At 39.3% G+C, this 26,217-nt stretch overlaps 2 protein-coding genes across 5 annotated transcripts in view; both read right to left on the bottom strand.

The window, feature by feature from the left end:
• The window catches only part of CPNE1 (copine 1), an 89,581-nt gene extending 63,566 nt beyond the window's left edge, over positions 1–26,015 (bottom strand). For 2 of the 4 annotated variants that reach the window (XM_054045509.1, XM_054045505.1), the window contains exon 1: positions 25,925–26,015. The gene's annotated coding sequence lies outside the window, so the exon portion shown is untranslated. Of the gene's footprint in view, positions 1–15,458; positions 15,549–22,302; positions 22,354–25,924 lie in introns of those variants that run through there. The other 2 variants (XM_054045506.1, XM_054045508.1) reach the window with 2 other exon arrangements.
• Positions 10,372–25,964, bottom strand: RBM12 (RNA binding motif protein 12). The gene is made up of 3 exons (XM_054045504.1): positions 25,925–25,964; positions 22,303–22,353; positions 10,372–15,601 (listed from the first exon to the last, which is right to left on the bottom strand). Exon 3 carries the CDS (start codon positions 15,577–15,579, stop codon positions 12,943–12,945), a length of 2,637 nt encoding a protein of 878 aa, XP_053901479.1. The 5' UTR covers positions 15,580–15,601; positions 22,303–22,353; positions 25,925–25,964; the 3' UTR covers positions 10,372–12,942.
• Positions 26,016–26,217: the final 202 nt, after the last annotated feature.

Here is a 26,217-nt window from a genome sequence, read left to right as displayed (position 1 = left end):
GGGAATACAGAGCTGTACCATACCTCTCCCTGTGCTCTCTGGGTTGCATCCTACTCTGACACCATGACACCAGGCTCTGCATGTCCCAGCAGCCCTGTTCCCCATAGAAAGCCACAGCCACAGGCAGGTTTCCAGGACTAGACAGAAAAGGCAGTGATGGGATGTGCTGAGCCCTGGCTCTCAGCCTGGAGAGTGCAGGGAAAGGTACCATGCACTCTCCAGCGCTTCCCTGTCTGCAGCCCCGCAAACCAGGCTGCAGCTGACGCTCAGCCCAACCCCCCAAATCTACCTGCAGCCCAGGCTTTCCATAAAACAAGTTAGTAGCCAGCATGCCTGTTGCTCATATCCAGATCAATTAACATTATAGTCACTTGGACAGTATCTGTTCCATGCAAAATGTTTTTATTAACCAAAAGTTATCTGGGTTATCAAGCAGAATCCCCTGTACTTTGAATACCTGTAGTTTGCATGTTGCCATAATGGACCCATTCTTTTTAGTAACTAGGAGTGAGTAAAAGCATTGAAACCACATGAATTGTAATTGGTGTAACCTCGGGAATCTGGCATCCATGTGATCAAGGGCAGCTTTAAGCCTATACATTTAATTTTTCTGCAGCTAAGTGAACAAAGACCCAGAGAAGGTTAGCCCTTATTATTTTTATTACAGTAGCACCACTGTTCTAGGCATGTAGTAAGGGACAGTCGCTTCCCCAAAGAGTTTCAATCTAAATAGACAAAACAGACAAAGGGGGAGGAAAAGGAAGTAGTAGCCTAATTTTCTCATCTGTGAAATGGGGATATGTCTACACTAGCACTTCTGTTGGTAAAACTTTTGTTGGTCAGGAGTGTGGTGGGAAAAAAAAACCAACTGACCGACAGGAGTTTCACCGACAAAAGCGCCAGTGTGGACAGCACGATGTCAGCAGGAGACGTTCACCCGCCGATATAGCTACCGCCGCTCGTTGGTGGTGGTTTAATTATGACAGCTTGAGCAAACATGGAATGAGGCCACTCTTCAAATTTCTTTCTTTCTCTAGTCAACTCTGCAGTCTGCCTTTCACCCAATTCATTCTTCTGAAATCACAGTCGCTAAAGTTACTTCTGACCTCCACCTGGTCAAGTCTAACAGCTCTTCTCTGTCCGCATTCTTCTGGAATCATTTACTGCCTTTAACAAAGGCTACTGACTCTTCCTCTACACATCTCCATGCTCTTCTGAGAAAATGCATCTTGGCACTCATATTTCTGACTACTCTCGCTTTTCTTTCCAAAGGCTGTATTCTCCTTTCCTATACTCTCATAACAGGAAAGGAGAATAGTGTGTTCTGTCTTCTTCTCCTTCTATAGTCTAGGTGATTTCATCTACTGCCATGAGTTCAACTATTACCTTGATGCTAACTACAAATACACTGTTCCATCACAGCTGCTCACCTTCTGGGCAGTCCTGCACCTATAGGTGCATCTCCAATACCTTCTCCTGGAAAGCATCACTGCCACTTTAAGCTCAATGTTGGAATCAGATATTCTTTCTTCTCCCCATTCTCTATTAATATCAACCTTACAGTCACCCAGGTTCAAAATCTTGATTTTTCTCCAATCACATTCATACCAATGACAAATCCCATTGGTGGTGGTTCTACATTTCCAGTGTTCTTCCTTTGTCTTTTTGGCCATAATAATCCTCCTCTGGCAATTTCCTGCCTTACCACTGCAACTTCCTCTCTTCCCAAATGCAGCTCTTCCTTTATTTGCACACAAATCTTCCCTATTCCCATCCCCACTTTTCTAAAATATCTGCTTTGGCTTCCCCTCCTTCCATATGGAACTGAATCTTCACTTCATTTACAAAGCACTTCAAGAACTCTACTCCTACTATTCCCCCTCCCCCACCATATTCTCTCTGCCCACAATTCTCAAAGTCATGTTTTTCATGCCATCCTTTGTGCCTGGAACAGCCTCAAATAAATGTGTGCCAAACACAGCCCATCTCTTTAATAAACCCTTAAAGAAAAAAGCCCTCCTTTTAATGAAGCATTCCAGTTGATCATACATCATTCTGTGTTTGTTCTGCATTGACCATATTCATAGCTTTATACTGTATGTGCTTCAGGGCAGGAACTTATGGGACCGTACATCTGTTTCATAGTGGGGTATGCTGTATAAACAGCATGAATGCCATTTTAGTGACTTCTTACACAAGTCTTTCATAGGAGGTCCATCAGAAGCACCCAGTCTGCAAAAGATTTGTAGTGATGCCAATTAAGATGATCAACTGCGGGATTAATCTTAGCAATAACATCAGTGATAGAACGCTATTAAGCCCTAACTGTGATGTGATATTCTGGCCACATGCTTCTTTTGTCCTGCACTGTACTAAAAATGATTGAGACAGGTGACTTTAGAGGTCCAGAATCAATTCCTTTAGAATATTTTGAGATATTCTGGACTTCTCTGATGACTGCCCAGTCGTGGAATTAGAGAGGTTGTCTCACTAATAGCCATCTACATACTCCAACCCCTTGCAGGTTGATCATATTTTCAAAGTGAAAAGCTGACACTATGGAGGGGAAAAGGGTCACGGGGAAGAATTTTGATGGAGAACAAACGGTTATCGGGAAGTTGTTTCTTCCTTTTCCCCCATTCACAATGAAAAAAAGGGAATAGTAAAGGGCAAGATGGGAGAACACAGTATTTACCCTTGTGTCCCCCCCTTTGCTGTTCTCTTCTAGTCCCAATCTCTCCCTGACCAGTCTACCTCTCCTCCCCACATACACCAGTAAACCTACCATCTCATTCACCACACACACACACACACCCCAAATTTGCCACCACAACCCACTCCCCTGCCATCTCAGAATCAGGCTAGCCCAAAGGCTTGTGCTCCCTGCTCTAACTACTCCCTCTACTTACAGCCCACATGCTGCAAGGACTCCAGGGGGTGCATATGGCTGCAGACAGCCCCAATACTCCACAGCGTATTGTCACAGAAAACCTGTATTTTCAAATGAATTCCTTCCACTTCAACTGGAGGTGTTTTGCAGGGATAGGAGTCCCCCAGTAGTGGCAGGTACTGCACCCTGCAGTACAGCCACCATAGTACTTAGTTATGACATTATTGATGGGTCTTAGCTCCATTTGGCCCTAACAAATAGTACGTGTCACTGCATCTACTTAGAGTAATATTAGCTAGTCTCAGAATAAGGTGAAATATCCCAATATAAAATGTTTAATTCATTAGACTAACTCCAAGACGGTGAACATACTTCTTTTCATTTGGTGTTCACTGAGGAAGAAAAATCAAGCTAAGTTTGGGTGAGTAAAGTTTAATATTTATAAAGGTACAAAAGATATATTTGTTGCACAGTAGAAAATCTTTGGCTTATTATTGGTATTATAGTAACAACTAACAAGGATCAGAGAGACCCATTGGACTAAACATTAATGAAAATTATAGGAACAGGGAAGGAGATGCCACACCACGTCATAAAGCCAGGCCAAAACACTGGGCAGGTACTGTATTTTAACAGCAATTACTGCTTATGCCCATGCCTTTTCTCCACCAGTATGCCCCTCATATCTATTTTTCCATTATACAGGAGCATCAAGATTTGGAATAGATTTTTTTATTGTTTGAAATATCCGGTCCTCGTTTCGCTTTCATGAACCGAACAGGAGGGAGACAAAGTCGTACTCTCCCAAGTTACACCCCTTCAGGACACTTAAACTGAGATTCCACTCAGTGGTCTGTGCAGGACTTCCTGAAACAATCACCCAACTCCTTTCATGCACTCTGACCACCAGGGAAAGAATTACTGTTGAAACTTAAGTTATCCTTACTTTCAAAATTAATCACCCCACTGAGATGAATGGGGCAGTTCACATCTTTTGGAGCTCTCTCACATTGCCTGCAAATCAGTATGTTACTGACTTTGTATAAACAAAGGTTAAATAAATTTAAGTCAGTTTCTGCATCAGTTTAATTCAATTGAGTTAAACAGATGCGCTTTTCTAGTAATGACATAATTCTACTCTCGATTCAGTTTGAAGTGGTCTTTGCAGCCATAAGGACTACAGACTTAAATTATTCTAAAATGAAAATTCTGGCCTTAGAGCAAAAAAATGACAGCTAATAAAAACTAGCCTCTTTGTTAGGGGAACGAAGAGTGATGTCACAAAGTGTCTCTCCCTCCTTAAGAATGAGCATGCCCACCTGCCTCAGTTGTGAGTAAAGAGAATTGCTCCTCAGTTTAAACATTTGTGTGACATTCAAATCTGCCAGAGATCGTGCCAATGTTCTCCAGCAAAGAGAAGAGAATTAGGACCAAATTTCAGGTATTAAACTTAAAAAAAAGGACATTTCTACGAACTCCAGAAGGTACACTTTTAGGTATATGCTTTAAAGTCTTTTTATTTAAATATAATACTAGTCAATGTGGCCAGTTTACCAAAACAGGGGTAGGCAACCTATGACACGCGTGCCAAATGCAGCATGTGAGCTGATTTTCAGTGGCACTCACACTGCCCGGGTCCTGGCCTCCGATCCAGGGGGTTCTGCATTTTAATTTAATTTTAAATGAAGCTTCTTAAACATTTTAAAAACCTTATTTACGTTACATACAACAATAGTTTAATTATATATTATAGACTTATAGAAAGAGACCTTCTAAAAACGTTAAAATGTATTACTGGCACGCGAAACCTTAAATTAGAGTGAATAAATGAAGACTCGGCACACCACTTCTGAAAGGTTGCCAACCCCTGACCTAAAATATTTTTTATACCCAAACTCTGTTTGACCTGGGACAAAATAGAATGGGGGGGAAATGATACTGACTATTCTTTATAAAATATATATCAAATTGTGTTAATCTTTAAGAACAAACAACATCTAGGGCAGGATTTTCAAAAGTACTCAGCATTGACTTAACTGTTCCCCCTGAAGTAAATATATTTTATCCTTTACTTAATGGAAGCAGATTTAGGCCCATGATGAACTCTCATGAAAAATAGACCATGTGGGATTTTCAGAGCTTACTCTTTTACATTTTGGATTACTATGTTAAATAGCACCCATATTAACTAGCCTTTCACTTTTGTTTTGCTTTCTAGTTCTCATTCACTTGCTCAATGCTGCAATATTTAGATTATATAAACTGCAGGGCTATGTTTACATTTAAAGAAAATTCCATTGTTTTTATAAAAATATATTAACATCTCTACTAAACTTGTTAAAGCTCATATGAAGAAAGCCTAAATTTTGGACTAAACTTGACCAGTCTCCCTTTAACCAATGCCATCAACTTGAAGACAAAAGCATTCAGTACCCTAATCTGCCACTGACTTGAGAAAGTGTCAATAGTTCAGGTCACGCCCTCCTCCACCTGGGTTTATTTTTGAAGCAGACTCATAATACAGTAATTCCTCACTTAAAGTCGCCCTGGTTAAAGTTGTTTCGTTATTAAGTCGCTGTTCTATTAGAGAAGATGCTAGTTTAAAGTTGCGCCCTCCACCACCAGCGCCTGCCAGCGAGCCCCACAGATCAGTGCCTCCCCCTCTCTCTCTCCGTGCCTCCTGCAATCAGCTGTTTCGTGGCGTGCAGGGAGGCTGGGAGGGAGGAGCAAAGACGTGGTATGCTCAGGGGCAGAACTGAGCAGGAAGAGGTGGGGGCAGAGCCTTGGGGGAAGGGGTGGGGTGAGGCCGGGGCCTGGGGCAGAGCCGGGGGTCAAGCACCCCCCGGCAGTTTGAAGTCGGCACCTGTGGCCCCAGAAGCCTATGGATGTCTCCAGCTGTGCAGGGATCTAGAGGCCCCGTGCCTCTGCGTTGTGTGTCCCGAGCGTACCATGCAACCTGGCAGATTGGGTCCATTAGGAGACAACTGGTCTCTCTACCCCGGGGGGGGGAGGGGAGGAGGGAGGGGAAGTGTTCAGTAACACACTGGAGCAGGCATTTGTGTGATCTGCTACTCAGAGGCTAGCAGACATCCCCATCGGGTCCTGGGGAAGGATGCAGCACAGTGTCATTTCCTATGTGCTGCAGCTTGCCTGCTCTGCCTGGCTCTCATGTTGAGCCCAAACCTGCAGAACTTGCATGGGGAGGACTCTGCAGGCCTAGGAATGGGGGTGTTGTTGGCCCACACCCTCACCAGAGCTCTGGGGCCAGAGGATAGTCACTTACCTAGTCACAGCTGTGAGTCAAACCGCATGTGTCTTTTGTCTGGCGAAACTTTTTTCTCTGGAACCTAACCCCTCCCTCCCCCCATTTTACATTAATTCTTATGGGGAAATTGGATTCGCTTAACAACGTTTCGCTTAAAGTCGCATTTTTCAGGATCATCACTACGAAGTTAAGTGAGGAGTTACTGTACTTACCCAACCTCAGTAAAACATTAAGAGCCTCAAATGAAAAGCTCTAAGTAAATGTAATGTGTTATGAGCAAGGCTCTGCTTATTCCATGGCAGACTGAACCTAAGTTCTGCTGGAATGGTAGTCTGGAAATTCTAGGCCAGTTTTATTTGTATTTTAAAATGGAGATTTTATTGAATTAGTTATGAAAATGAACTAAATAGCAGCTTTTAAAAAACATCAATGCTGTCCCATCACGACATTCAGCTTTCATTGTGCAGCAGCAGATTTTTTTTAATTGCCAGTGCATATCACTGTAGCAACTGTCAGAAGGGGGCACAGTTGTGGCTTTTGCCTACCTCAAATGTATAGAATGGAACACACTGGTATCATGAGACAATACCTGGAGGTTTCTGCCAAAATAATCAGTGAAATAATGAAGACAGTGTAGGTATTTCAGTTAAACCTCCCACTGAAATGAATATGGGCACTGCACAACCTTCATATGTATTGTTTCAAAGCAGGGAACATTGATTTAGTTAAACTATCCACAAGAGCTAGAAACATTTCTGAAATAAAAGCTTAGATTCTGGAGCAAATTTCAGCAACTAGGGAACAGTCCTGATTAAAAGTTAAAAGATCAAGTAGCAGATATTATAGCAATGAGAGCCTTGTAAGTACCTGAAAACTAGACAAAAAACTATGAATTCTTGATTAGGGGGAGGGGGGAGAGAGTAACAGTTCAAAATTTCACTCAATTAGCCAAAGAAGTTTGGTTAGTCTGGTTTTTGTTTTAACTAGTATAGACTTAGATTGTACTTTCAGTTTCCACCCAAATCTGCCTTCAATTTTGGTTGAATATTGGGTTTCTACTGATGTGGAAAACAGCTGTATCATGAAGTTTTCAAGTCACCATTTATATATATTCTATAGTGATAGGTCCAAAAGGCAAAGTGTGAAAAGCAAGAGTACTTTGGTAGAAGAAGATTCCTGCATTATATGACAGATCCTACACACCTCCCATTGTAGAGACTACAAAGAAATTGTACTTTTCATCCATTGTCTTCATTGCACAGTTCTGTGCTGCACAGCCTTGGAGTCAGCCAGGAGAACACTCATTAAATCCTATTCCCAGAGCTGTAGTAACTCTGTAGTGAACTAATATACAAATGATAAAGTGAGCAAAGGCCACAGTAGTTTATAGGTAATAAGAAATGAGGAAAATAAGTTTCCAAAGGGGGAAACATAAAACCATCTTTTCACATTCAAGTGGGTATTCAACTGGAGGGTTATAAAAATTGAGTTGGTGCAAGTCAATCTTCTTTACCAGGCTCCAAAGCTTATTTTAGTACATTTAGGAAACATCTGGGAACTACATTTGCACTTAAGGACCATTTCATGTACAACATGAGGACATGCCACAATTTGAAAGTGGAGAAAACAAGCAAATTTAAGTTCAGATCTATGATGCTGTAAGGTCCCTAGAAGCAGCTACCTTGTTTCATTCCCCTCCCTCCTGCAAAAGGAAAAAAAAAAAAAAAAAAACACCTTACACAACATTGTCCCACTGGGACTGTGCCCATTAAAAAAAAAAAAAAAAATGGAGGGTTACCACATACAGGAATCTGCACAGACAACTTATTTGCAAATGTAGAAAATAAAGGGTGTAAACCATCCATTTTGACGCACATGAACCATATGTTAAGATGCACTGGAGCAGTGAGAGAGAGAAGTGCATTAAAACAAAGGAGAGGCAAGCTTATAAAACTATCATTACCAGACAATTCAACATTCAGACTCAAAATGATGGAAGACCTGAGCCAAGAGCATCCAGACGCCGCGGGTGGGAAGTATTCCCCAGAACATGGAAATTTCAGGCCCTTTTCCATTTGGGAAAAAAATAAACCCTTGAGACCTACTGAGTCAGGAAAATCATTTCTATGGAAAGGAGCTACAGCACACTCACAAGAGCAGACACCAGGAACAGTGCAGGAGAAGAGCTACAAAACTCAATTATGGAGAGAATACTAGCAACTGATAAAGATTTTTCATTTTGATGGAAAATCTTTAAAGGAAAATAACTTGAAAACTATTTTACAATATTGTGCCTACCTAAAATGGAAAAGTTTTCTAATTATTTCTAGTTATAAGAAAGTTTTCAAGTTTCACTTTGTGCATGACACCAGCGTACAATCACTTTCCCTGTTTTGCTGATGGCTAGTTGTACTTCCTTTTCATGCACTAGTATGACATCACGCACTGCTCTGTGCATGAGGTCCCCATCACTACTCTTCAAGGCCCTGCAAGAGTGTTTTCCAGTAGCAGCTAAACAAACTGAAGAGGCAACAGGCAGGAGCCTGCAAGAGGGTGGGGGAGAAAGAGGGCCTTGTTCTCAGACTTACACACTTTCCCTTTCTGAAAGCTCTGCCCCAACAAACAAGCAGGAGAGCAGAAAACCCGTTTTTAAATCATGTACATATTATCTAAAGGGTAAGTAAATACTTTAGAAAAGTCAATTTAAAAAAAATCCTCAGTTTGACAGCATCTTTTGAGTTTAAATATAAATGTTTCCCAGATGTTAGCCCAGCTACTGAATCTCACTAAAAATAATTAACTAGAATCAAGCAATCTTACTGCAGAGGACATATAGACTGCAGACTTCCACCTACACTAAATTCCAGATTTGTATAAAAAAAGTGAAGTCCTTTGATTCTGGGATCTGACATGTGCTACAATCATTTACTTTAAGAAATCAGAGAGGAAACTCCAACACAGAACTTAAAACCAAATGAATCAGAATTGATATGGAATTAATAAAAGTGTTTATTATGGTAACTGAGATGAGCTCGTCCTTTGTTAAGAACTCCATTCCCTATTCTACAAAAAAAATCCTACAGAAATATACCTAACAGCTATTGACAAGATTTATTTTTTTCACATGTTCTTAGAACACATGTGAGTTCTAAACTGCAGCCAAAATCAAGCAAAACTCTTGGTCTATTTGTAGAATTCTCTAAAGAGCTCAGTGTAATCTGGCATAAACTCTTGTTGGTTTATCCATATCCCTCCCTGCTCCAAAAAACCTCTGAGAATGGACATTTGTGTGTGTAAACTTATTATGAAAAGGATACTCTTGCTCTTATTTTACTGTAAAGGACATAACCTTCAATTTTCTAAACCAACAAAACCCCAATCACTAATATTTAGATTTTTAAAATGACAGTATTCCTTTATTAATAAAGTCTTAGTTTTCCCAAAATATGATTTGTTGTGCAAGGAAACATTCTTTCTTGGAGTATTAAAAGTAGCAGCTTTATTTTTTAACATGTTTATTAAATAAGACTACTTTAAAAACAGAAAAAATACTTAGATTTAATATCATGGTGGCACCTGATAGTAACAATTCTTCCCTGTCAATTATAAGCCTCTTTTTAAATAAGGTGTTAATAAAAATATTATACACACTGTTGAACTTGTTTACTAATAAGCCCAAGATTCATATTTTCTCATTAACTGCCATATTTTTACACATGATAAATTTTTCTGAGTGATAATTTTACAAGTTGAAGGGACACAGATATTTAGACTCTTCAGACTAATAACTTCTGTTTTTACAGTTTCAAATTAGCCAAAGTAACTGACAAGCAGCACCTACTTTTAATAACCACCATCTGCTAGGCTGCCACCACCATCTATTAACGTCTTACTGTTGCTACTACCTGACACCTGTAAGCTCAGAATTTTTTCTGTATGAAGTTTAAGTTATGGATAAATGGTATCCTAAATTTTCATTACTTTGATTTTAACAGTTTAGGACAGTTTGTCTAACATGAAAAAGTTGCTATGGCAACTTGGCGTATGACTGATGTTTTCAACTAATTCTAGCACAATGCATACTTTACACTAGCTTTAAGAAATTAATATATTTAACTATTGTAAAAGTGCACAACTACAGTGTTTATACAAAATATACCTCAAAACTCTCTAGACAAATAGGATTTCTTAATATTTATGGAGAAATCCACAGAAATACTTACAAGTATATATTTTACAGAGATATATTTACTAACCCATTACACTAAAGGACAATGAGCGTATCAGCTGTTTGGCAAGATGCAGAAAAGAAAACTCAAACCCTTCATTAGAAAGTTCCTCTTCCAAATACAGCACATTTACATAAATTTTTGAAAACAGAATTAAAGCATTTACAAATGCACAACTTATGAAACAGCTTTACAAATCTTTTAGACCATACAGAAAATTAAAAATAATCAGAAAATGAAAGATTTCCAACACAAACCTGCAACTTGTTAGAAAGTCTGAAGGAACATGTGTACAAGCATGTTTCACAGTGAAAGCAATATCTAGAGTATTTTGAAAGGTATACCAAAAATCCCACACCCAAATACCAAGAGGAGCAAGATGCACAGCACTGTATTAAATCTTAGATACACAAGGAATCAAATTCCAGATAGCAGTAGTTTAATTACATTTCACAACAAGAAATGCCTTGTTGTGATTCATTCAAGCTTGAAATACAGTTACCACCAGTTTCTGCAAGCCACATACTAATAAATTCTTAATTCAATTAATTCTGTGAACAATGAAGGCAGGTTTTCCTTTTCAATATTTTTATTCTAGTATGAAATATGAAGAAACAGCACCCAAATAATAACTGCAATATAATATGAAATTAATAAAAATGTACTGTTTTAAGAACAGAGCAAAATTTAAAAAAATAAACTGATAGACTTATTTTGTCTCCTATTCAAATATCCCATCTTTCTGACATCAGTAACAGAACTTTCAGCCTTTCAAAGAGGAAAAAAAATCAGCTGTTGAAACAATATCCCCAAAGACTGTTAAAATGCATAACATGAATTTTCAGAGACAGTTTTATTAACAGTAGGCTTAATTTTAAACAGTATATACAATCACATCACTTTTCCAAAGTCAGAGCACCACCTAGTAATCTGTCAAAAAAAATTGATACTCATGAATTACAAAAGCATCTGTGTAATGCAACCGCCTCTTTATTGTAGTACACCTTTATACAATCCTTCCAAAAATTCCTGTACTGTGAAATCCTCTCAAGATGTAGTGTTGCACAGGCTTTCAAATCTCTCCTATACACCACATGAATAAAACTGTTGCCACTTGCACCTCTAAATTATGCCAGGCTACATACTTCAGTGTTCCATGATATGCAACACTAAAAGGCACCATTTTTCTTCACCCAACAAACAGAATAGTTTATAGACTGCTGTGTTTAAGTACAATGATTTGCAGGGAATAGTGGGATTTTCAGACCAAGAGAAGAGTCTGAATTTTTTATAATTGTAGACAAACTGCGAGTTCTACTTTTCACTCTTTTGTAAAATTGCTTTCTGATTCTCTATTCGCCATTAAAGGCTTTACTACACAGTAAAGAAAATGGTAATTCTTTACAGAATTGGAATTAAACATAACTTTATTGAAAAAATACGCAATAACTCAATGAAAGTAGATTCAAGTTTTTTGGGGAACATAAAATTTAGTCTCTGAAGTGTCTCACAGCAATATTCAGAGTCACTGGTAATTTCAAAAATGTCTTTAATATGTTTTACACTATTCTTAAAACTAACTGGACTCCAATATTCTAGTTATATTAATCCCTTTGGTTCTCTTAAATGTGACATTCCATGTGAGTAGTTCCAAAGTTGTGAGAACTACATTAAATATCCAAACTAGTGCTGACGATCCTATCCCAACTGATTTATGTAATCCTAACAAATCAAGCTACTTAAACAATGATGAGTGTTTTCTAGTTGTTGCTTGTATGGCATCAACTTTATAATTCAATTTTAAGTAAACAGTCAACTCAATATATTTGAGGTTATACCTACACTTATGTGGCAAAAGTCTTATTCTGCACAGTTTTAAATGCAACAATAAAAATAACTAAAGGTTATTCCACAAAGAACAGCTTGAATTTTACAGAACAGTTCTGCTCATATGCATAGGAATTAGTTTGGTAGACACATCAGCAATGTGCATAATTGACTGTTCACATACAGCAAGAACCTTTGAAAAACAATAAAGGTACATACACAAAACAGTTAATCTGTGTACACTGAGAATTCATTCAGTTGCAAAGTAAATTCAGGACTTTAAACAAAGCTTTGACCTGTAACAAAGCAAATTCAGCCAGCTTTTAACCAAATCTCGGAATAGCTATCTTGTTTTACAGTGGCTTGCAATAGCACACACTCACTGACTTCATCTTAATACATAACTACTTCCCTAATCCAAAACTACATAAAACCAATCTAGATTCCTTGATAAGCATTATGTGGCCAATTTAGCTTGAGCAAACTTTTTCTATTGGTGAATAAGAATCTGTCTTTCTTCTCCACACAGCCGTACTGGGAAATTCACTGCACACTTATCCTTGCAGTGATTCTTCTGTAAATGGTTAAACCAGTGCTCTGCCTTCTCAAAACAAATTTGTTTGCAATTTAAACAATCCACAGGTTCTACCCTGGAAATACTATAAAAACAATCTGGATGAATTAATCACAGCACTATGAATATCTATTCTACAAACATTTTATATGAACGGCTACCCTAAAACAAGTTTGACTTTTCTCGAACCTATAGGTCTGTCATTTAGATCAACAACAGCTGCCATTGCTTCATCACGAGACTCAAATGCAACCATTGCTTCTCCTGTGGGCATACCCTTTTCATTGTATTTTAAACACACGGAACCTGGGATCACTTGGTAACCATAAAAGAAATCCAAAATTTCATCCACTGATACCGTAAAAGGCATGTTTTGCACTTTAATGACAGTTGGGCCTGGCTTTCCAGAACCTGTTCCAAAACCAGGGGGTCCGCTAATATGCAAGTTTCCTGGTCCAGGTCCAAACCCTGGAGGTCCACTTAAATGTCCAAGACCACCTGCAATACCAGGAGGGCCACTACCAAAGCTAGGAGGCCCACCTAAATTACCAGGCCCATTCCCAAAGTTTTGAGGTCCCCCTCCAAAACCTGATGGTCCACTCAGATTACTAGGACCACTCCCAAAACCTGGGACATCAATACCAGCACCAGGTAAACCACTATTTCCAACTGAAGGCATTCCTGGTCTAGAATCACCAAAGCCACCCATTCCTGGCGGTGGAAGAGGGGGACCAAATGTGTTAGACCCACTAAAATTACTGGGAAAATTAAATGGAGGGCCATTATTTGCATCTTTTGAGTTACCACCCATAAAGGAATGCTCATCCCCACCAGCATTTTGCACTCCTGGCATTGCCGCATTCCCTTGCATTGGCATTTTCAGCAATTTTTTCCCTTGGGATGGTGGATTTCTCTCAATTTCTCTCATTTCTTCTAGGGTGATTACACGTAAAATAACATCTCTTCCATTCAGCTTTTTACGGTGGAGGCGCTCTGACTTACGAGCATCATCTTCTGTTTTGAACTGAACCAGTGCTTGTCCTAAACCTTGCCCGTTGTTATCAACAAGAATTTGTACAGAGTTTTCTTCCACTGACAGTCCCTCTAGAAACTGAAGGATTTCCATTTTTGTAATATTGTATGGAATATTTGATATATGTGCACACAACTTTGGCGGGCCTGTTTCTCCCTCAGTATTCATCATGACCTCTCTCTGATCATAGCTGAAATTCTGCAATCTTTTCCGAATCATGTCTATCTTTTCTAACATACCCTTTTTGGTTATGGGATGAACTTGAATAAAACGGTTCCCTATGTACTGTTTATGATGACACAAAGCTGCCTTGTAGTCAGCTTCATTCCTGAACTCAACAAAGCCTTCACCAATTGCTTTCCCATTGGGTCCATAAGCTATATAAATACTGTCTTCAACAATATCTAACTTTTTAAAGAAATCTATCACATGTTTGTTCTCTGATTCAAAGGGAAGACCTTTCAAATAAACACAGAAACCCTGCTCATGAGGAGATCTTGACCGTGACCTTTTCTGTCCACTAGGAGATTTGGACCTAGAAAGCGTCTGCGGAGGATGGGTTTGTCCAGTAGGACCCATGGTTTGCTTGAAAGTTATATGGCCTCCAGCAGACACCCACTGTCTCTCTGTTGCAGGACTAACTTCAACATAGCGCTGAATCATCAGCATTCTGTTTCTCTTCAGTGCTTCAAAAGTATCTTGAGGAGAGAAAAACTTAACTAGTCCATTTCCATTATTTCGGCCTAAGTGATCCTTCAGCATATGTACTGCATCCACACGGAGTCCATGGAAAAAGTCTTTCACATCAGATTCTGTTGCAGAAAAGGGCATTCCATGAACACTGACATACAAGTCATCTGGGTTGATAGAATGGGGTTTCACACCACTTTGAGAATTCATCTGAATAGGATTTACAGGATTCATAGGACCCATAAACAATGGATTCAAGCCACTGTTCATACTCATTGCTGTTCCAGACCCATTCATTCCAGTAGGTAAAGGTGCTATAGGTGGAGGATTCATAGGAGGCATTCCTGACATAGGAGGCATAGGTGTCATTGGTGGTACAGGAGGAACAGGGGGTATTGGTGGTACAGGGGGAACAGGGGGCAGCGTAGGTACAGGAGGCGGGACAGGTATGGGGGGAATAGAAGGCATTGGTGGCAAAGATGGCATAGATGGGATAGGAGGAATTGGTGGGGGTGGTACTGTGTTCATAGGGGATGCTGTGCTAGGTATAGTTGAGCTAAATGTTGGGCTACCAAAGGTAGCTCCAAGATTTGGAGGTGCAGTTCCCATACTGGCAGTTGAGAACGTGGGTATGTTTTTGTTGCTTTCATGCACAGAAGTAGCTGCAGTTACTACACTAGGAGAAGGATTGTTAAAATTAGGTACTGTAGTAGGTAAGTTTACCCTACCACTCATTCCAGAACTAGGCGGTGGTCCAGACCTGCTAGCGTTTGCTGGTGGCATGTCTAAATTGGCAGTTTCAAAACGCCTACGACTAAGTTCTATCATGTTTTGCATTTCAGTTTTACTGCTCAGCAACAGCGTTACTTTTGACCCTTTAATGGTACCACCTGTGCGCATCATACCAAGCCTTGCATCTTCATCAGTGGCAAAAACGATGAAAGCCTCACCCAGTTCACCCCCTACAATATGCACGCCCCCATCAGGAATGGTCAATCCAGAGAAGAAGTGGCGAATGTCCATGGTCCCCGCCACAATCGGGAGACCTTGCAAGCGGATGACCACAGCCATGCTGCGCTGAAACAACACACACCTGCAGATGAGAAAAGGCAACGGCTATGTCAGACTACTGTTTATGATACCACGTATTTACCTACAGACACCATCTACTACATTGATTACACACTCCTAAAGACATCTTGAAAATTAAAGCATATTAAGTTCTAGACTTTTATTCAAATAAAATATTAAACATTTACAACACAAGATTAACTCAAGGTTTGCACCAAAAAATCCAAAATAATCTGTTAAATCAAGATTTTAAAGAAAACTCAGCCTGAGACCCAAACAAGTGTCAATACAAAAACCAAGAGTGAGGTTAAATCAGAACTATTACTTCAGATGGTTCAATATTTAGTGGAATGTACAAAAAATTAATGTTTCAGCTAAACAATTGAACTTCAGTAGTCACATGCAAAAAACATACCGCACACCTTGAATCTTGGAAGACTACTGAAACAATAAGACACTTTTGTATACTTAAAAGACTCGTGCTCTGACTGAACAGAAAAAGTGCAATACTTTAAATAAAGATTAAGACCTTCTCTTTTGCACAGATCTTAAATACAAAATCTTCACAAACAGAGGGGGGAAAGGAAATTAGTTGGAATTAATCATAGCCTTAAATTTAGCTTGGTCAAATTTTTAATCAGTCTTCAATTTCTTTTTACTGTGTTTCTTTACAACATATTTACCGCCCCCTAACCCAAAAACAAGAGGGGAGGGGGAAGTTAAGTTCTTTGGGACAAGGACTATCTTCCTCTGTGTTAATGCAGTACCTACCAAAATAAGGTCCCAATACTAACAGGACCTTTGAGCATTACCCCAGTATGAAAAATATGCTTCCAGATACACTTTATTAATGGAACATGCCCCAGAATTGCAAACTCCAATATTTAAAACTACTTCTAAATAATATTTTCCCAACTTTCACTTGCTGCCTAAAGGCAAAGCCTGAGCAAGGCCTAATGATCTGTGGATCAGAACCAGGGCATGAGCACAGCTATATCGTATCCCAGTGACTGTAATTATGTAAACCTTAGGGCCAAGAGTCTCAAAAATGAGTGCCTAAATTAGACCCACTAACTCAATGGCTTTACGTTTTCTAAGTTTTCAATAGTTTCCAATGACTTCAATAGGAATACTGCGAACTCGCCACTTTTTAAAAATTAGGCCATTTAATTAGGTGCCTAACTCTGGATTTAGAGGCCTAACTCATTTGTTAATAAACTTGGCCTAAATCTATAGCCATTTCCATCCTTCCTTCTCCCTTTAGGCCCGTCCAGACTAGGGAAATACCAGCATTTTAAAATGGTGCCTAAGCATCTAGTGTAGACAGGAATTAAGACCTTTAAATATGCATTGGCTGGTTGAGATCAACTCTAAGTTCATCTCCTAACTTACACAAGATAAATGGTATTTAAAAACAGTATGAATGTTTTAAAAACATTTTCCTAATCTATTCTGGACCTTAGAGCTAAAGGTCTGTGGCAGTGGCAAAGAAAAACAGAGTTCTACCTCTCACTGTGAGCCATAACTCATATACCAGCTGGAGAAGGATGGGGCCACAGCGCAGGCTGTGAACCATACTAATAGTGAGGGACAGTCTGAACTGTCATCACTCCTTAGAAGTGGTCACCCTTCCCACCGCACTGAGGGTGGTACAGGCTACACAGTGAAATGTAACCCTGTGCTATGGTTTTTAACTTGATTAGGAAGAGAGATCAAGGTTAGGCTGGAGTTGGCTAATGTTTATTAGTTAACCCCGACTATTTTGCTACTATAGACAAAAGGCCCTAGGATATAAAGGTGTGATGTTAACATGCATTATAGCTAGGTTCCCTTGTCTTTACCCAGTTTTGCAAGTGTAAAAGGCAGAGTGTCTTGTCTAAACTAGACTTAGAATGATAGTTAGCATATTAGCTAGGACATGCTTACATTTTTACCTTAAATCTCCAGACCAAGGCCATAAGTAAAATATGCTAACCTCAATTTAACTAGTTGAGGTCAACCACGGAGGAAGTTTAGGTTTGACCTCAGCCTGCTAACTCTAGATAAAAGGAGTTAACCTGTGTATACACCAGGAAAAAGTTTAGGTCAGAATTAGCTAATCTCAAACACCTTAGTTTTCCTCAAGTTCTTTCCTAACCTAAACACACACTTAGCAGAAGGATAAGGTTTCAGTGCTTTAGATTTGCGAAGCCTAGTCCAATTCTGATTCAGAAGTCAGTTTCTTGTCCTGGGTAGTTACCAGCATCATCCTTCACCTGATCCTCTCCTCCCCTAGAATCCCATTAGCTCCCTCATTAAGCAATGAAAACCTGCTCAATACTTGAATGAAGACCTCTGAAAACTCCTATATGCCACAGTAAGTGATGTTAGATATTCATAAGGGAATTAATTACAAACCAGATGGGCTACTGCATCATTAGGAGGCAATGTGCTACCAAAGATGTCACACCAAAGTTGGATGTCCTGACCAATTGTGATCATACGATCCCAAAGCACTTTCTGCCACACTAAAAGCATTATTTCTCAGTGTACAAGTAAAATTCAAATTCAGTTACATTTGCTTCCCTAAGTTCCCCCAGCAGTTTTGATGAAGACCTTATTCTCCAATTCCTGCTGTGCACTGTTACAGAAAATTCAAAGATTATCCACACTGACACCTGGTTGAACTAAATATTCAGGCAAAACAGGCGGCTACCACCATTTGTGGGGAAATGAGCAGTCCCGTGCATTATGGCCAACAGATCAAAGGCATCTAACTTTATGCTCTCTAGCAGTCTGTGTTTCACTCTAACTGGAGAAGGAACATTTCTACCCTTTGAAGCATTTTGCAGTCTGCCCTTTTCCTCCCCTAATCACCATCAACAATGGGTTTTAACATTATGTAGGCTTTGGCCCATTCCTAGTAGGCATTAGAAGTGTGGCTGCCCACTCACTCTGCTTCCTGTCTCCTTAAAGGCAACAGCAGAGATATCAATTACCTGCAACAAACAGTGCCCAAGCTACTATACTGGTACACTATCTGCTGTGCTGCTGCTTTGGTTACATTTTGCTACCAGAATTTCCTAGATTGAAGGGACTGAATCTGCTAAGGCAACAGAAAATGTGATCTAAATAAAGTGGAATGCATGAAAACATATTGGTATTTTACCAATAAGAGAACACTTTCTTCCACAGAAATACGAAGTGTAATTGTAAAGGAAGGTATATTCACCATCTTTCGAGTATTTTTTAAAAGTAAGTCTCTTTCCAGTCTTTTGGTAAAATATATTTTAAAAAGTTTTGGAATGTGTTTAGTTTGGCCATTCTGGTCTCATTTCAATACTTTCTAGAAGTCTTACAATATATGTTTTTAAGTTTATAGTAAAAAATCTGAAAATTAAATTTGTTTTCTCAACCATTTTTCAAATGTAATAGTGTAATTTTCTTCTGAACAGCAGAAGTGTTTACATCATAGAAGTAAACCATTTGTCAAACCCTGTATTACTCAAAAACTGCTATGATTTCTACAATAGTATGTTAGCATTTAAAACATTTTTGTTCTGTTTTAAAAAGAGAAGTGTTATTTACATAATTTTAAGGAAACATAAATTTGACCAATCCTTAAATAAGGCTACAAAACTCCAAAACTAGTGATTTATAATAAAAATCCTTACAAATTTAAGGAAAGCAGCATTACTGAACTGTTCTAAAACAGGGAATTTGTGTGTCACGTCACAGGATAATGTTCATATTAGAGGGACCTGATACTTAAATACGTGATAAAATTACAAATATTTAACAGGAAACTATTTTTAAAAAGCTAGGGTCCAAGAGTGTCCACGTTACAGCACTGATTAGTTTTGAAAATCATGTAATAGAGCCAACTAAGGTATTCAGGAACTTCTAAATGTTAATTATTAAGAGACATAAGTCCTCAGCATTATCTGCTACGTAAAGAGATTAAACTTAGATATTTGAATTATTTTTACCCATATACCCTCAAAAAATCACACGTTTTTCCACTACTTATTTTATCTTTTGTCAAATGAAACATTGACTTTTTCATAATGACTTCCTCAAGCATACACCAGGAGTGTCACAATAACAGATAAGAGCATTAACTGTTGACAAATAAAGATGTTTACAAAAAGAGGTGGTTTGGATGGGTTTTCTACTTATACAACTTTAAGTGGTTAGTAATTACATATTTTTGGTGCAATATATATTTTAATTTCTCCAAAACAGTAGGAGATTTAAGGATGTATTTAGAATCCAAGCTAAATTTCTCACCAGATATTTAAAAAAGAGCACAAGAGTGTCAAACTCATTCTGTTGGGAGACAGCATTTTTATTATACCAGGGGCCACATCATTATGGCTATAACTACCTGTAATTCATAGAACTACAATTGACATCAGATCATTAAAAAATATATATCACATTTGCAGGGGTCTCTATTTTCTCATGTGTGCATGCAGTTACTCTAGTTGCATGTTCAAATGCAATAACTGAATCAGAAAATTAAAAATTTGTTTCAAATGCTCCACTTTTGCATACCTAGTTTATAATCTGGTCCTTAAGTAATCATTGGTAGGTTTCAGAGATAGCATGTCATTGAGATGACTGAGGAGTTCAGACCTCTTAGAACTGTCATTTCAAGTTAAGACAGTGCTGTATCACATTTGGAAGCTTATCACTGCAACTATAAGCCTGGAGCTTTTTTTTTTTTTTTAATTACGGTTTCCATTCTGAAGACCCAATGTTTTATGGATGCCAGACAATTACATTTAGTATCCTGAATCTGGCCCACAGGCCAGAATTTGTCTAATTGCCTAATAATCTGTTAATTTAACAAGTTTTACTTTAGCTTGATATTTTCAAAGTCACCTATTTAGTGGGACTGGGATTCAGATTCCCAGTTCCCATTAATTTTAATGGGATTCAGGTATTCCAACCCCTTAGGCAGCTGTGAAACTTATGTATTACAGAGAATAAACTCTTTCTGTAATTTAAAATTAACAATCACAAATGCAGTAGAATTTTTTTTAAAATCACTCCTGGTAGGATATCTTATTCGAATTTTATAAAACTGCTACAGGTACAAAATTAAAATATTGAAAATTAAGGTCCTGATCATACAGACACTTAACAAGTGATCTAACTTTACTTAAATGGCTAGATGCTTTGACTCAATGAGACTACTCGTGCTTGAAGTAAAGCATGTCTATAAGTGCTTGCAACATCAGGGGTTAAAACTGTATTTTTTTATAAAAGCTTATTAGTTGCATAACATCTGTCATTTCAAAACAAAATGGCTTCAACGTTAATATAAACATTTTAGAAATTCACTAACAAAATTATGAACTCCTAAAACGACTCTCATGCCCAAATTCACAAAAAATAGGAGCCTATACTTACACTCTTAAGAGTGGGATTTTCAAAAGCACCTAAGTGATTTAGATACATAAATCCCATTGATTCAAGCTACAAAACGTGATAGAGCAGCACGGCCTGGTTAAAGCATTTCTACTTTCCAGTTCAATACTGGAAGGTGATGGTTGCAAATATAGTGTGGGCTTATCAATTGTGTTCAGGATTATGTTGTTCTCACTGTAAGCTGACAGCCCCTCATCTTGACTTTTGCAGTACAGATGGGCATTTAAAGTATGAAGCATCTATGTAAAATCTGAAATTCTACTAAATTAAAAAAGTATAAAATCCACTTTAGCAATTTATGACTAAAAATGGAAAGTGAATAACTATCCACATGCAAAAATCTAATTTAAATTCAAATTAAGAAATCATTTCAATTAAAAGCTTATGTTTATCTTGATAGACAATTACTTGTATTTCCAGTTTCAAAAATAATTGCTATTATCGTAAGTGTGCAACACATAAGAAGACAATATTTGTCAATGTTATACACTCACAATGTGTAATTTTCAGGAAGATTAACAGAAACTGGGTACGTAGATAGAAGATAATAAGTAATTTAAGGCCATATGTAAAAAGTGTTGAACAGAGAAGGTACTGGACTAACCTCTGAATTTACATATAGTTCACAGATATAAACACAAGTTTGGAAGGCTCAACCTAGTCCCTGCTGAGTGTTAATCTACAATACCATCACCAACACATGCACATGTTTGGCAATCCTTGGACAGAGTCTAGAAGACAGAATAGCATTGATGCTGAAGGAAGGATTGAAGGTATCTAGCCCGAGATGTGTTACGGGACTAATAATAGCTAAAACTGAGCAGGTGGCAGACTTTTTTGCAAAGACTAGCATTCACCTGTTAAATTAAGAAAGCCTAAATACCTTCTCAGAAATAAATATATCCGAGCTCTCTAAATACTGCAAATCCTAGTTATAAGAACCCAAATACTATATATTTTACTCATTGATATCTATAGCTTTTAGGAACATGCAGAACTATTGCCTGCAGCAAATACCTACATTTACAAACAGAATTGTTGGAGAGAGTATTAAAAATTACCATATGCTGATAAAATAGCACTACTTCAGAATTTGGCAGAAAAGTCATTTACAAGGACAACATTGCCATAAAAATGATTACCAATGGGAATCAGAGCTAAAAAGCCAAACTGTGTGTGTGCGCGCGCAATTTTTACTGACCAAAATATTTTGATACCAATTCATATATTCCACATAATTGTTAAGAATATTTCTTAACATGTAGTCAATAAGCATAAAAAGAAATCTTCATGTCAAAAATCTCTTACCTGCAGAGACTGATGTTTTTTTCTTAATAAGTAGCAGAAGCCAAGCCAATCCTGTGGGCAACCAATTAAAACCAACTTTTAGACTGCAATAAAGAATAAATGGAGGCAAAAATCAATTCAGGCAACACAACAGCAGTAACAGTCCACAATGAACTGTATATTAAGAAAGTTCAGGTCTGAGACCACCACAAAGCACTGCATCATATAGCAACCAAAAGACTAAGTGCAAAAAATTTAAACACTTGTTAATCTCTTACATTTTGATAATTGCACTTGCTTAATTATACTTTGTTACCAAATTTTAACTCATAAGAATACATACAAATTAAAAGCCAGAAGACACTCATTACACAGTATTTAACATCTCCAATGGTTGGTTGGTTGTTTTTTTTTCCCCTTTCCAGACACCCGAATTAGTCAATGTATCTTTAGAAGACAAGGGTCACACCTTTGACCCCCAAAACTCACAATGCAGAATCAAATCCTAATACTGAATAATAAAACCTTACCCAAGCCATTTGTTACTAACACTATTAAGTCAATTGCTTTTTAATTCTGCACGTTCCTATCCCCACCTAAGCAAAACAGTACCTTATGCTGCTGATGAGAAATAATTAACTACATATATCAACATCCTTCCAAGAACCAGCAAAAACTTCTGAGCTAAGACACATGTCAAAGTCTCATCTTTGGAAAACGCGCGCTTTCACATACTGTACTACGGGAACCCATGCCTTTTTGTTTGCAGTCTACAGCCCTAATCTAACATGCAATACAAGAGTCAGATCCCAGTCATTCTTTGTACTCAAGATTATTAAATTTCTATTCGAGGGATCACAAGAGTGAGCAAAAAAGCTATATGGTTTTACTGGAAATGCTTGTGTCTACACCTGAAAAAAAATCACTTATTAACTATTCCACTACCTAATAGACCACCTCACACTATACTCTTGGCTCTCTGGAAGGTACCTATAGAAAAATATATTAAGAAAAAAATTGAGAAACATGTCATCAGAAAAAGTATGAATAGTTGCCCTTTTCTCATGAAGTTGGACCACCTGGGGCATCTGCTGTAAACATTTAGTATTGACATGCATCCACAAACTGGAGTTAAATGTACTGCATATAATCTAAAAGAATTCACTATCAAAAGATTAAAATAAACAGTCACATTCAAAAACCTTTCAGTAAACAGGACACGAACAGCAAAATTACAAGTGAGAAAAATATGTAAACTGAAGTCCCGCAAGTTAGACTTTTGATTAAAATGACAAATATACTCATCTCCAAAACAGAGCCATGCTTTTTTATTTAAAAAAGAGGACTCAAGACCAGACAACCCCAAATTAGGAATCTGCTATTTGCTCCAAAGAGTAGCCAGTTTCAAAAAGTAATTTCCAATACAAAAAGATGCAACATAACCTGAAGGACAGCTTTCACACAAATGTTTATCTATTTAAGTATGGATTTGGAATAGATCTTTCATGCAGAAGCAACATTTTACCAAGAAATTCCAGATAATTCAGAACGTTTCCACTATACATACCAAAAACCATTCCAGTTGTGTATACTTATCTAGAAACCTAAAACTAATAAAAATAGGCTAAAGTAATACTGTGCTAAAGATACATTATCCTACAAAAAAACACATTATAGTATGCAAAACCCAATAGCGTTCTTCAAATAGTCTACCATGTTTGAACTTTCCATTGTACCCATCCAGCATAATTCATTTACCATTAGCCAACATCATGATTTGTTTAGACAAATCTGTTATTTTCTAGATCTTGAATCAGAACATTTAAAAGACCACATTACACTGTCACAGAGACATTCTTTCATGTGAATTTGGTGCTCACAAGGGTGTTACCTACATACACAACCAAATGAAGTAAGAAGCAGGTACTGCTTTTTCATACAGAACTGACAATTGTGATCTGAATCACCCTCATAATTCTATATTTATGCCTTTCTTGAAAAAAAATTCAATTCTGCCACATTCCCCATTGGTTTTGCACTGTAGACAAATATCCACTAGAGACTAGGATGAGACCCAATTTAGGTCACAGGTGAAAATAAGCAATGAGGTTCTCTAAAGGTGGAAAAAGATGCACTGATCTACTTGCCTAACCCCAGCAATGAGAGTTGGGAAAGGGATACACAAGTCTAAGGACACAAGATAATACAGCAAGAACCAAGATATTTTATCCCCCCAAGAAAGAGGAAAATTCAGAGACTCATGTTTCACAGATTCCGACATCAGAAGGGACCATTGAGATTATCTAGTTCAACCTCCTGTATTAACACAGAATCTAGATGCATTCTTCTTAGGACCCATTTTGAAGCACATTTTCCTATAGTATACAGCACCTAAGAAAAAGCTACAGTACTGAATATATCACCAATCTGCAGTTATGATTAAAGTAACACCAGTTTACATAACATCTGTCATACAGTTTCATTCCTTATGTTAGTGATAAGGGCATTTTATCCTATTTAAACTTCACTTTTGCCAACTCCTCCTCCCTACTTGCTTTCCAGGCACAGCGTCCTTTTTCATCATGGCCGCATATTCACTTTGGAAAAGAGCAAAGAGGCAACCTCCAGGCCCTCTCACTGAAAGATGCCAACAATTGTTCCTGTCCAGTATCAACAGTGGATAGATAACCCAACTGTCTCTCTAAGAGAGGCTGTAATGATTAGTTTTATTTCCTATTATTGAGCAGTGGGTCTAGTCAATCCAGAAGGAATTAGAGCGAAGGCATACCAGGATCCTCTGACACACACCAACTGGTGAAACAATGTGAACCACAAAGGAGAATTTGATTGCCACAAATGCTGTAGTCAGCTCACCAAGTGTTGTGCTTACACCTTGTATCCAGCGGGCCTATGAGGATACAAACATCACCATCACAACCTAATAGTGCCATTGCTTTTATTTCTGCCCCCTCCCAAAGGCATACAAGCTTGACGTTAATTTGTTGTCACTGTCGCAGCAGAACACTGGTTGCACGCACCGAGGGAGCCATCACTCATGTCTGTAAGGCGCCCCGAGACGCTGGCACGTTAAAGGCGAGTCAGTAGCCAGCTCACTCCTGTTTCCCAGCCTCCGCTCCGAGGCCCCTGGAGCCAAAGCCCCGCGCCGGGACTCACATTCAACAGCGCAGAGCACAAAGGGGCGGAAGCCGCCGGGCTGTCTGCGAGAAGAAAACACGGCTCCGCGACCACGGGCTCTCCACGCCCACCCGAGCGCGCCGCCTACTCCGCGCAGAGGCCGCGCAACTCGCACGAGCCGCGCAGGGGCCAGGCTCTGCCCCCGGGGAGCGGGCGCAGCGGGGCGCTTTAGGCCGCAGCCGGGCCGTGAGCGGCGCCCGCATCTACGGCCCCGGGCGACAACGGAGCCCTGCGAACGCGGGCGGAGACACGGGCACGCTGGGGCCCGGGCAGCAGCCGCCCAGGTCCCGGGGCCTCCTTAGACCAGTCCCTGCCCCTCCCCCCTTTGTGCAGCTGGGAGGACACGCTCCGGGCCTGGCCCAGCCCCCCAAGACAGGGCCCGGCCGCGCGGAGAAGGGGCCGCTGAGGGCCGGGGCCAGGCCCGGTCCGGACGCTGCCGGTTTCTTACCGAGGAATCTGTACGGAAAAAGGGTTAGAAAGGAGCTAATCGCCGCCCGGGCCCCGCTCCCCGCGCGAGCCCAGCGCCACCGACCGAGCAGCGCCACAAAATGGCCGCCGCGGCTGAGGCGCCGCCGCGAGGGAGGGGGCGGGGCTTCAGGAGATGGACGGGGCCTAGCAGAGAGGGGAAGGGGCGGAACATTGGTGGCGACCTGTCGCGCGCACCGCCTCTGCCCTGCTGCAGAGTAGGCGGGTCTATACTGCCTCCGACTCCTCCTCGGTCTCAGGGAACCCGCTGCCCTG

The sequence above is a fragment of the Malaclemys terrapin genome, chromosome 12 (assembly GCF_027887155.1).
Source record: "Malaclemys terrapin pileata isolate rMalTer1 chromosome 12, rMalTer1.hap1, whole genome shotgun sequence".
Taxonomy (NCBI): domain Eukaryota; kingdom Metazoa; phylum Chordata; order Testudines; family Emydidae; genus Malaclemys; species Malaclemys terrapin.
The sequence above is the reverse complement of the archived record's forward strand: the minus strand, read 5'-3'. Positions and strand labels throughout refer to the sequence as shown.